Source organism: Nyctereutes procyonoides, unplaced genomic scaffold (genome assembly GCF_905146905.1).
Source record: "Nyctereutes procyonoides isolate TBG_1078 unplaced genomic scaffold, NYPRO_anot_genome, whole genome shotgun sequence".
NCBI lineage: Eukaryota > Metazoa > Chordata > Mammalia > Carnivora > Canidae > Nyctereutes > Nyctereutes procyonoides.
Genome location: NW_026575140.1, coordinates 27,550,215 through 27,563,248, shown reverse-complemented (window position 1 = coordinate 27,563,248; position 13,034 = coordinate 27,550,215). Strand labels below are relative to the sequence as shown.

Below are 13,034 nucleotides of genomic sequence, written 5' to 3'. Positions count from 1 at the left end.
ATGATCTCAGAGTTGTAAGATTAAACCCCATGTTAGGCTCTGCACTGGGCATGGAGTCGGCTTGAGATCTCTCTGCCGCTCCCCCAGCTCATGCACACACATGCTCTCTCTCTCTAAAATAAAAAAAGAAAATCATTTTTAAAAATTTAGTATCTAGTTATTAAATGTAACATATCCATTGCCTATAAAATGTATTTTCTTTCTTACAACTGGGATTATGGTTTGGTAAGACAGGAGAAAACCATACTCATAGGACCTGAATTGAGTGAGTGCACTCTTGTAGGCATGGTTGAAGGCCAGTAGGTATGTACAGAGGGAGGAAGAGCCACTTCTGGTCATTGCTTCTCAATAAAGTGGGCAGTAAAGTACGCACATTTTTAAAACCAAAAATGGCGGTCATTTTCCTTTAATTTTTCATCTCTTTACCTAAAAAAAAAATTCTCAGATGTATTTATCCAGTTGAACTTTGCAATATGATATTCCTATATTTAGGTATAGGATTCAAGACAAGTGTGAATCTATATAGTTTTTCTTCAGTTTTCTCTTTAAGGCATAATAATACCCTTTTTTGACAAAGGTTCAAAATCTGATGATCCAAGTCAAGAAAATATGCTCAAATTTGAAAGGCTGATATTAGGGCACTTGCTTGAAGGGTAGTGCAAGGTGGTGTATTCCAGTGAGCAAAGCCAGGCTGTAGAATAATACACATGTTCAAAGGCTCTGTCCCTTGTTCAGCCTGTTTGCTGAACCAAGTTAGTCAGCCTTCCTTATTTGTTCCTTATGTGAAAAATGAAGAGATTAATCTTCGATGGCTTTTTCTGAGGAGTATATGAAGTAATATTCCTATAGTCCTTCTTCCCATGCAATATAAGCTCAAAATAGCTGTAACTTTGTGTTCGCTATTATATTCCTAGTTTTGGGAATAGTGCTTAAAACATAAAAAACATTCAGTATATGTTTTTGGAATGACTCAACAACAACAAAATACAACCGTAGTACCTGGTATGTAGTAGGTGCTCAAAAACCAGCAGTATCTTTAGTATTACACAGAAAGGTCAAAACTGCGTTCTTGGGGACAGGCTAAACTGTTTGACATATCTCTTATGTATGCAGTTTATCCAGTTTATTCTGTTTAATATGTGGCATCAAAGATCCACCAGTTATTGTATCATATGATGCTCAGGTTGTTAAAATCTGTTTTTGTGTCCTTACTTCCTGCAGGGTGTCTTAGGCAGGAGTGGGAGTAAGAAGAATCCTTTTACTGCCAGTGAACTGTCCATGGCATTACTTCCTGAGGAGTCTCCATTTGGAGCGGGTTCTACAGCATCAGGTAGTGGATCAAAATAAGGAATTCTTCACGCTCTGTGGCCAAGAAATCACAGGCCATTTGGTTTTGGCACTGGTGTGGAAGTATTTTTTTTCTTTTTTTTGAAAGCCTCCTTGGTGTATATTTACATACAACAGAATTTACCAGATTTGGTATACAAAATAAGAATTCTGACAAATATATACATCAATGTTACCAGCATCACAGTTATCTTATAGAGCATTTCCATCATCTGGAAAATTTCTTCTGTGATCCTTTATAATCCATTTCTGCCCTGATGCTCTGGCTCCTGGCAAGCACTGATTTGTTTTCTATCACTAATTTTATCACTTTCTAACACTAGTTTTAATTTTTCTGTAATTTAATATTAATTGATTTGTCCAGTATGCAATTTTTTGTATTAGAATTCTCTCAGTTAACACAGTGCTGCTGAGATTCATTCTTATTGTTGTGTATCAGTAGCTTGGTCCTTATTACTGAGTAGAATTAAATTGTATGGAGATCCATTCACCAGTTGATGACTATTCAGTTGCTTCCAGTTTGGAGCTATAATGAATAGTGCCACTATGAACGTTTGAGTCTGAGTCTTTTGGTGGACATGTGTTTCCATTTCTATTCAGTAAATACCTAGGAATGAGATTGCTAGGTTGTGCGGTAAGTGTATAGTTAACTTTATTTATTTTACTTTTATTAGTAAAGTCTTGTTTGTATACAATGTTATATTAGTTTCCAGTGTGCAATATCAATATCATTAACTATATTCCCAGTATTACAATATCATTGACTATATTCCCAGCGCAGTACTTTTCATCTCCATGACTTGTTTATGATTGGAAGTTTTTGCAGATCCTCCAACCCCTGCCCCTCCAGAAACCACTAGTTCTTTGTATTTATGAGTCTGTTTCTGGTTGCTTTGTTCTTTTGTTTTTTAGATTCTGCATATGAGTGAAATCATATGGTATTTGTCTTGCTCTGTCTGACTCATTTCACTTAGCATAATACCCTGTAGGTCCTCTATGCTGTCACAGATAACAGGATCTCTTCTTTTTTTAAGGCTGAGTAATACTCTAGTGTGTGTGTGCACACATGCACACATGCATGCACACACATCTCATATTTTTTTAAGGTTTTTATTTTAAGTAGAGTTAACATACAGTATTATATTAGTTTCAGGTGTGGAATATAGTGATTTAACACTTTTGTATAACACACGGTGCTCATCACAGCAAGTATACTCTTAATCCCCATCACCTAGTTCCTTCATTCCCCCCCCCCAGCTCCCCTTTGGTGACCATCAGTTTGTTCCCTGTAGGTAAGAGTTTGTTTCTTGGTTTGTCTCTCTTTGTTAGTTTCTTTTGTTTCTTTCTTTTTTTTTTTGTTTCTTTTGTTTCTTAAATTCCACGAGTGAAATCACAGGATACTTCTCTCTGATTGACTTATTTTGCTTAGCATTATACTCTCTAGCTCTATCCACATTGTCGCAAATGGCAAGATTTCATTTTTTATGGCTGCGTAATATTCCGTTATATATAAACTACCTCTTCTTTATCCTTTCATCTGTTGATGGACACTTAGATTACTTCCATATCTTGATTATTGTAAATAATGATGCTGTGAACATGGAGGTGCATATATCTTTTCAAATTAGTGTTTTGGTGGTTTTTTGAAAAGATTTTATCCATTTATCTGAGCGAGAATAAGCACACAGGAGCAGAGGGAGAGGGAGCCCAACATGAGGCTGGATCCCAGAACCCGGGATCATGACCTGAGCCAAAAGGCAGACACTTAGTCAACTGAGCCACTGAGGCGCTGCTAGCGTTTTTTGTTTTTTTTTTAAGATTTTATTTACTCTGCCTCTGTCTCATGAATGAATAAATAAAATCTTAAGAAAAAAAAGAAAAAAATAATAAAGATTTTATTTATTTATTCATGATAGACATAGAGGGAGAAAGAGGCAGAGACACAGGCAGAGGGAGAAGCAGGCTCCATGCAGGGAGCCTGATGTGGGACTTGATCCCGGGACTCCAGGATCGTGCCCTGGGCCAAAGGCAGGCACTAAACCGCTGAGCCACCCAGGGATCCCCCGTTTTTTTTTAATATAAATATCCAACATCCAATATTGGATCATATGGTCATTCTATTTTTAATTTTATGGAGGAACTTTTTCCACAGTGGTTGTACCAATTTACATTTCTAGCAACAGTACACAAGGATTCCCTTTTTCTCCACATCCTTGTCAGTACCTGTTGTTTCTTGTGTCATTGATTCTCGCCATTCTGACAGGTGTGAGGTGCCATCTCATTGTGGTTTTGATTTGCATTTCCCTGATGGTGAGTGATGTTAAGCATCTTTTCTGTGTTTGTTGGCCATCTGTATGTCTTCCTTAGAAAAATGTCTGTTCAGGTCCTCTTCCTGTTTTTTTAATCAGAATTTTTTTTTTTTTTGGTGTTGAGTTGTAGGAGTTCTTTATATATTTTGGATAGTAGTCCTTATCAAATATATTATTTGCAAATATTTTCTTGCATTCAGTAGTTTGCATTTTCATTTTTTGATGGCCTCCTTTGTTGTACACAAACTTTATTTTGATGTAGTCCTGATAGTTTATTATTGCTTCTGTTTCCCTTGCATGAGCAGACATCATTTATTTTTTCTTAAGATTTATTTATTTATTCATGAGAGACAGAGGAGAGAGGCAGAGACATAGGCAGAGGGAGAAGCAGGCTCCTTGCAGGGAACCTAATGTGGGACTCTATTCCAGACCCCAGGATCACACCCTGAGCCAGAGGCAGACAGGCGCCACCCAGGTGTCCCCAGACGTATCATTTCATATGTTGCTAAAGCCAGTGTCCAAGAGATTACCGCCTATGTTTGCTTTTAGAAGTTTTATGGTTTCATGTCTCAGATTTAGGTCTTTAATCAATTTTGAATTTCTTTTGACATGTAGTATAAGAAAGTGGTCCAATTTCGTCCTTTTGCCATGTAGCTGTCCAGTTTTCCCAACACCATTTATTGAAGAGACTGTCTATTCCCCATCGTATATTCGTGCCTCTTTTGTCATAGAGTAATTGACCATACAAACGTGGATTTATTTCTGTACTCTATACTGCTCCATTGGTCTATGTGTCAGTACTATGCTGTTTTGATTACTGTAGGTTTGTGGTATGTCTTGAAATCTGGGATCGTGATACCTCAAGTGTTCTTTATTTTAAATTTGCTTTGGGTATTTAGAGTCTTTTGTGGTTCCATACAAATTTGAGTATTATATGTTCTAGTTATATGAAAAGCACTTTTGATATTTTGGTAGCTACTGCATTGAATCTATGGATTGCTTTTGGTAATGTGGATATTTTAACTATTAATTCTTCCCATCTATGAACATGGTATATCTTTGCATTCGTTTCTGTCTTCAGTTTCTCTCATCAAGGTCTTGTAGTTTTCAGAGGCCTTTAATCTCTGGTTAAGTTTATTTCTAAATATTTTCTTGCTGTAATTATATAAGTGTGATTATTTTCTTTTTTAAAGATTTTATTAATCTATTTGAGAGTGCATGAGCAGGGGCCGAGGGAGAGGAACAAGCAGACTCCCCACTGAGCAGGGAGCCCGACACCAGGCTGGATCCCAGGACCCTGAAATCACCACCTGAGCCAAAGGCAGATGCTCAACTGACTGAGCCACCCAGGCACCCCAGTGGGATTATTTTCTTAACTTTTCTTTTTGCTACTTCATTATTAGTGTAAGAATAGAACAGATTTTTCTAGATTAATTTTGTATCTCACAACTTTACTGAATTGATTTGTTCTAATAGGCTTTTGGTAGTCTTTAAAGTTTTCTATATATAGTACCATGCCATTTGCAAACAGTGAAGTTTTACTTCTTCCTTACTGATTTGGATGCCTTTGCTTTCCTTTTCTTGTCTGATTGCTGAAGCTAGGATTTCCAGTACTATGTTGAAAAGTAATCAGAATAGGTATCTTTTTCTTGTTTTTGATTTTAGAATGAAAGCTTTCAGTTTTTCACCATTAAGCATGATGTTAGCTGTGGGTTTATGGCCTTTATTATATTGAGGTGTGTTCCCTCTAAACCCACTTTGTTGAGAGTTTTTATCATGAATTGATGCTGAATTGTGACAAATCCTTTTTCTGCAACTAATTGAGAAGGCTCATGTGGTTTTTATCCTTCATTTTGTTAGTGTGGTGTATCACATCCATTGATTTGCAGATATTGAACCATCCTTGCATTCCTGGAATAAATCCCACTCTGTCATGCTGAATGATCCTTTTAACATGTTGTTGAATTCAGTTTGCTAATATTTTGTTGAGGATTTTTGCATCTGTGTTCATCAGGGATATGGACCTGTAGTTTTCTTGTTTTGTAGTGTCTTTGGATTTGGTATCAAGGTAATACTATCCTCATAGAATGAATTTGGAAGCTTTTCTTCTTATTTTACTTTTTGGAATAGTTTGAGAAGAATAGGTATTAACTCTTTTTAAAATGTTTGGTAGAGGGATGCCTGGGTGGCTCAGCAGTTGAGCATCTGCCTTCAGCTTAGGGTGTAATCCTGGTCCTGGGATCAAGTCCCACATCAGACTTGATCCCTCTGCCTGCTTCTCCCTCTGCCCGTGTCTCTACCTCTCTCTTGTGTCTCTCATGAATAAATAAATATTTATCCTGCAAAGAGCCTGCTTCTCCCTCTGCCTGTGTCTCTACCTCTCTCTTGTGTCTCTCATGAATAAATAAATAAATAATTTTTTAAATGTTTGGTAGAATTAGGGGCTCCTGGTTGGCTCAGTCAGTGGAGCATGTGACTCTTGATCTTAAGGTCATAAGTTCAAGCCCCACACTGGGTGTAGAGATTACTTAAATAAATAGGACTTAAAATTTTTTTTAATGAATATTTGGTAGAATTCACCTGTGAAGCCATCTGGTTCTGAGCTTTTGTTGGTTGACAGTTTTTTGATTACTGATTCAGTTTCATTACAAGTAATCAGTCTGTTCAGATTTTTATTTCATCCTGATTTTGTTTTAGAAGAATATATGTTGTTAGGAATTTATCCATTTCTTTCAGGTTGTCTGACTTATTAGCATATAATTTATTATAGTAGTCTCTTTTAATCTTTTGCATTTCTGTGGTGTCAGTTGTTCTCTTATTTATGATTTTATTTATTTTAGTCCTCTCTTTTTTCTTGATGAGTGTGGCTAGTTTTATCAATTTGGTTTTTTTTTTCTTTTTGAAGAATCACTTTGTGGTTTCATTGATCATTTTCTCTGTTTTTTTTTTTCAGTCTTTTACTTATTTCCACTTTCATCTGTATTTCCTTCTTCCTACTAACTTTGGGGTTTGTTTGCTCTTTATCTGTATCCTTCAGGAGTTAAAGTTATATTATTTTGAGATTTTTCTTCTTTCTTGAGGTAGACCCTTATTGCTATAAACTCCCCTTTTAGAACTGCTTTTGCTGCTTCTCGTTAGCCCATTATATTTACATTTTCACTTATTTCCTTGTGTTTTTTTTATTTCTTCTTTGACTTGATCAATTGGCTGTTTAGTAGCATGTTGTTTGGCCTCTGTGTATTTGTGTTTTTTCCAGTTTCTTCCTTATAATTAATTTCTAGTTTTATATTATTGTCAGAAAAGATGTTTGATATGATTTCAGTCTTTTAAAGCTTATTGAGACTTGTTTTGTGGGCCAACATGTGATCTATCCTGGAGAATATTCCATATGCACCTGAAAATAATGTGTATTCTGCTGCTTTTGGATGGAACATTAAGTAACTAATAGCTAAATAAATACGAATATTTATATAAGTCCTGTGTGGTCTAGTGTGTTTTCCCAAGCCATTGTCTCCTGTCTGATCTGTACTTTGATGTAATGGGGTGTTAAAGTTTCCCAATATTATTATATTACTGTCAGTACATAGATATTTGCAATTGTTATAGCCCCTCTTGTTGGATTGATCCCCTTAATATTATGTAATGCTCTTTTTTTTTTTTTGTCACTGATGGTCTTCTATTTCCTTTTGAAGTTTAATAGGCTTATCTTGTTAAAAAAACAAATGTTTAACTGAATATATGTAAAGATCACATTGACTTTGCTCAATGATTTATTAATTGAGCAGTATCCCATCCAGCAATAGAGAGGAGTTCTGAAGGGCTCTACAAAATGGAAGGGTTTTTTTGGTTTTGATTTTGGTTTTGGGGGTTATTTTTGGCAGTAAGGGGGCAGAAAAAGGAAGTTACTAGTAAAGAATGCATTTCAGGCAAAGTCACAGTCCAAAGGGAAATGGAAGGGGTTTATCAGGTAGATTATCTCATTAGTCCTGACCAGGTAATTCCATGTTGACTGATTAAAAGTTACATTCCTGGGAAGATGAAACTGCAGTTAGGTTAACGGTGCTAAGTCTTGGCTTGCTGACATGGGACTTAGCACAAGTGATTCCTTTGTGGTATCTTGTTTTGATTTTTTTGGTTTTCTTTTTGAGTGAGAGTGCACATACATGCGCAAACGGATGGGGGTGGGGCACAGAGAGATGGAGAGAGAGAGAATCCCAAATCTGTGGCTCAGTCTCGCAACCCTGAGATCATGACCTGAGCCAAAATCAAGAATCAGACACTTAACTGATTGAGCCACTCAGGTGCTCCTTTTGTATCTTTTTTAGCAATCTTTTTTTTTAAGGTTTTATTTGTTTGTTTGTTTGTTTATTTTTTATGATAGTCACACACAGAGAGAGAGAGAGGCAGAGACACAGGCAGAGGGAGAAGCAGGCTCCATGCAGGGAGCCCGACGTAGGACTCGATCCCGGGTCTCCAGGATAGCGCCCTGGGCCAAAGACAGGCGCCAAACCGCTGCGCCACCCAGGGATCCCCAAGGTTTTATTTATTTAAGAGAGAACACAAGCAAGGGGAGGAAAAGAGGGAGAGGGACAAGCAGACTCTGTACTGAGCACAGAGCCCAGTGTGGAGCTTGATCCCACAATCCCGAAGTCACAACCTGAGCCAACACCAGGAGTTCAGTGCTCAACCCGCTGAACTACCCAGGCACCCCTTTTTTAATATTCTTTTGTAGCTAGATCTGTGATCCATTTTTAGTTAATTTTTATATGTGGTGTGAGGTAAGGATTGATATGCTTTCTTTGCATATGAATCTCTAGTTGTTCCTGTCCCATTTGTTGAAAAGATTAGTCTTTTCCCCATTGAATTATCTTGGCACCTTTGTTGAAAATAAATTAGCCATATATGTTGAATCTCTTTGTAGGCTCTCTTTTATGTTTTATTTATCTTTATGGCTAGCTTTAGGGTAATACCATATTCTTTTGAATAATGTAGCTTTTTACATTTTTTAAAGATATTTTATCTAGGGATCCCTGGGTGGCGCAGCGGTTTAGCGCCTGCCTTTGGCCCAGGGCGCGATCCTGGAGACCCGGGATCGAATCCCACGTCGGGCTCCCGGTGCATGGAGCCTGCTTCTCCCTCTGCCTGTGTCTCTGCCTCTCTCTCTCTCTCTCTCTGTGACTATCATAAATAAAACTAAAAAAAAAAAAAAAAGATATTTTATCTATTTATTCATGAGAGACGCAGAGAAGCAGAGACATAGGCAGAGGGAGAAGCAGGCTCCCTGTGAAGAGCCTGATGTGGAACTTAATCCCAGGACCCCAGGATCATTACCCGAATCAAAGGCAGCAGATGCTCACCAACTAAGCCACCCAGGTGCCTGAGTAATGTAGCTTTCAGATAAGTTTTAAAATCTAAGGAAGTAAACTCTTCCAACTTTATTCTTATTTTCAAAAAATTTTTGGATATTATAGGTCCTTTGTTCATATAAATTGTAGAATCAATTTGTTTTTACAAAAAGTCCTGCTGGGATTTTTATTGACATCATGTTGAACCAATAGACCAATTTGGGAAAAATTATCATCCTAATAGTATTGAGTCCTCTGATCAACAAGTATGATGTATTTCTCTATTTATGTAGGTCTTTAATCTTTCTCACCAGCATTTGGTAGTTTTCTGTACAAGTCTTACACATATTTTGCTATATTTATCCCTAAGGATTTCATTTTTTTATGTTATTGTATATAAATGCCATTATAAAATTTCAATTCCCAAGTATTTGTTGTTGGCATATAGAAATCTAATTGAATTTTTATTTTGAATGTATATTCTATCTTACTAAACTCATTTATTAGTTTTAGTAGCTCTTTTGTAGATTCTGTAGGACTTTTCAATGTAGACAATCTTGTTTGCAAATATAGTTTACTTCTTTTCTGACCTGCATGTCTTTATTTATTTGTCTTCCCTTATTGGAATAGTTACGACCCCTAATGTTGAACAAAAGTGGTGAGACTGATACTCTTGTCTTTTTAGCAGTCTTAGGGGGAAAGCAGACAATTTCACCATTAAATGTGATGTTAAATGTAGGTCTTAACAAATGCCTTTTATCAGTACAATTGAGGAATTCTTTTCTACTGCTAATTTGCTGAGATTATTTTTCTGCATCTATTAAGGTAACCATATGGTTCTTTTCCCTTATTCTGTTAATACGGTGAATTACATTAATTTTCAAACATTAAACAAACCTTGTATTAGGTCATGCTATTTTACCCTTTTTATATATTGCTGGATTTTCTTAAGATTTTGTTAGGGATTATCACACTATTATAGCAAGTATTGGCCCTTTGTTTTCGTTTCTTGTAATATCTCTACCTGATTTTAGTACCAGGGTGATGCTGGCCTAAAAAATAAGTTGGGAAATATTCTCTTCTGTTTTCTGGAAGAATTTATATTGAAATAATATTCTGTCGTCTTTATATGTTTGGTAGAAGTCACCAGTGTAGTAGCTCTCTGGGCCTGAAGTTTTCTTTGTGAGAAGACTTTTGGCAACAAATTCAATTTCTTTGGTAGATATGAACTGCTCAGGTCATCTATTTCTTTTTGAGTGATGTTTGGTGATTTATATCTTTCAAGGAGTTTCTCCATTTCATCTAAGTTGTTGAATATATTGGCATAAAATTGCTTATAATATTCCCTTATACTTTTAAGGTCTGTAGAATCTGTAGTAACATCTTCTCTCTTATTACTGATACTAACTTTTTCCTGATCATTCTGGCTGGATAGTTGCCAATTTTATTAATTTTTCAAAGAAGTAACGTTTGATTTTCATTGAGTTTTTTTCCTATTGCTTTCTGGTTCTGTATCATCCAATTCTACTCTAATCTTTATTCTTTTCACTTTGAATTTTATTTGCTCTTTTCTAATTTCTTAAGTTCAGAGCATTACTTTGAGATTGTTTTTTCTTTTCTAAATGTATACAGTTGATGCTTTTAATTTCTTCTAAGCACTACTTTACTACATTACTCAAATTCTGACATGAGTATTTTCATTCAGTCCGAAATATAATTTCCTTTGTATTTTCTTTGTTGGCCATAGGTTATTAAAAATGTTTTTAATTTCAGATGTTCTCAGATACCTTACTGGCTTCTAACTTAGTTATAGTCAGAAAACATTATATTTTTTAAAAATTTACTGACTCTTGTTTAATGGTCCAGAATTTGGTCTATTTTGATAAAAGTTTCATGTGCACTTAAAAAGCATGTGTGTTCTGCTATTGTTGAGTACTTTCTTCTATAATGTAAATCACATCAAGTTGGCTAATAATGTTGATCTAATCTTCTACATTCTGATTTTCTGTTTTATGGCTTACATCATCCCACTGTAATTTCAGTCTTTGCTTCATATATTTTGATACTCTTTTATTAGGTGCATACACATTTAAGATTGTTAGGCCATTTGATTAATTGAACTCTTTATAGTGGAAAGTACTTTGCTTTATATCTATTCATGTATCAGTGTATCCACTCCAGCTTTATTTTGGTTAGTGTTTATCTGGCATATTTTTCCTTTTTTTACTTTTAACTTATCTGTATATTTAAAGTTGGTTTTTGATAACCAGCATACAATTGGATATTGATATTTTTATCACAGCCTCTGCCTTTTAATTGGAATACTTAGACCCTTTACATTTAGTGTGATTATTTATATGGTCAAGTTTAAATAAAATCTTCCATCTTGTTATATATTTTATGTTTGTCTCATCTCTTTTTTTCATCCTCCCTTCTTCCTTTTTTGATAATTATGTATTTCTAATGATTTTATTTTCTCTCCATTGATGGTTTCTCAGCTGTACCTCTCTTTGTTTTTCTTTTTTAGTTAATGCTCTAGGATTTACAAGTTCATCTTTTACCTATCACAGTTAACCTTCAAACCTTATATGTATTATATCACTTTATGTCTAAGAACCTTAAAAGAATACTTCCATTTCCCCTTCATGTTCTGTGTTATTTTTGCTTACAAAAAATATTATTTCTACATGTATTATAAACCCCACAATAAAATTACTGTTATATTTGCTTTAAACAATTACCTTTTAGGGAAGTTATTTTTTAATGAGGAAAAACATCTTTTATATCTGCCCATATACTTTTTAAAAAATTAGGTACTTTTGGAGTTTTTGTTTGTTCTATTGTTTCAGAGTTGATTAGAAGGATCTAGAAAGGTTAAATGCAAAATAGGAAAGGAATGATCTGCAAGGCTCATTCAAAGCAGCCATAAAGGGATGGGCCTTAGGATGAATGGATGGCTTCTCTATTGTAACAGGAAGAGGTGAGGAGAGAGTGTAGATATGAGTAAACTTACATTTAGTATCAAGATAATGAATTCCATTTCTAATAGATGAGAGTGAGGGAGCAGAAAAGTAGAAAAGTAGTGCTTGCTGGGACAGGCTGGTGTGCTGGCCAGAGATTGTCACAGAATTACGCAGCATTTTGGATGATCCTTTTGCTGATGATGAACCAATGTGCCTTATTATATATGACTTTTCTCCATATCTTTGGCTATTTGGATTTACATAAGAATAAAATTGACAGTTGGCTTTATGAGAATTGACATTTGAATAGTTGTGAAAGTCAGAAAAAGAAATCTCAGGTATTGCAAAGTGTGTTACTGAGTGATGGACTCTGGGCTCTGAGCTGAAAGGCTGAGGCACTGTTTCAGCTTTGTGGTTGGTACACTTGAACAAGCAGATGAGCAAGTAAAGCTGAGATGTTAGTGATTTGGGAGATGGAGCTGCAATGGAATAGTTGCTAGTGATGAAAAAGCGAGGCATGGCCTTGAGTGTGGACAGGTTGGGAAGAGTGAGAGGGAGATCTAGGGAAGATGGAGGGGAAGATAGAAGAATTGGGAAGTGAGGTCACCCAGGGCTTGGCTGGGATGGGTGGCAACAAAGACTGTCAGCTGGTTGCCAGAGTCTTTGAAGAATAAATTTGGCAAATTGACCCCTAACAGGTTTCTCCTAACCTGTAACTGTTGTTGATCTTTGATAGGAAGCAGTGACAGCAGTATATACTTTGCTAGTAGTGATTATTCTTCTGAAATCACCTCAAATGGGCAGCAGTTTCAAGATGTACAGGGAAAAGAAACATTTCCCGGTTTAGCTGAAGAGTCTATGTGGAGAATGATAAAACAAACACCTGAGTGCATTCTGATGACATATCAGGTACCTGAGAGGTAAGAAAGCACTTTAGAAGACCTACTTTTATATGAGTTTTTTTTATAGTTTCTTAAGTATGTTGTTTAATACTAAGTGACTTTTAAATTACGTCTTTTATACATGCTTTTAGAGAAATATATTTTCACATTCATTCGAGGTCAAGTGAT

General features: G+C 35.8%; 1 protein-coding gene across 7 annotated transcripts in view; it reads left to right on the top strand.

Annotated features, from left to right (window-relative positions):
* Positions 1-13,034, top strand: part of PER3 (period circadian regulator 3) — a 53,368-nt gene that overhangs the window by 37,839 nt on the left and 2,495 nt on the right. For all 7 annotated transcript variants that reach the window (XM_055305566.1, XM_055305567.1, XM_055305569.1 and 4 more), the window contains 2 exons: positions 1,222-1,330; positions 12,701-12,884. In XM_055305566.1, the coding sequence (XP_055161541.1) occupies positions 1,222-1,330; positions 12,701-12,884 (293 nt within the window). The remainder of the gene's footprint in view (positions 1-1,221; positions 1,331-12,700; positions 12,885-13,034) is intronic.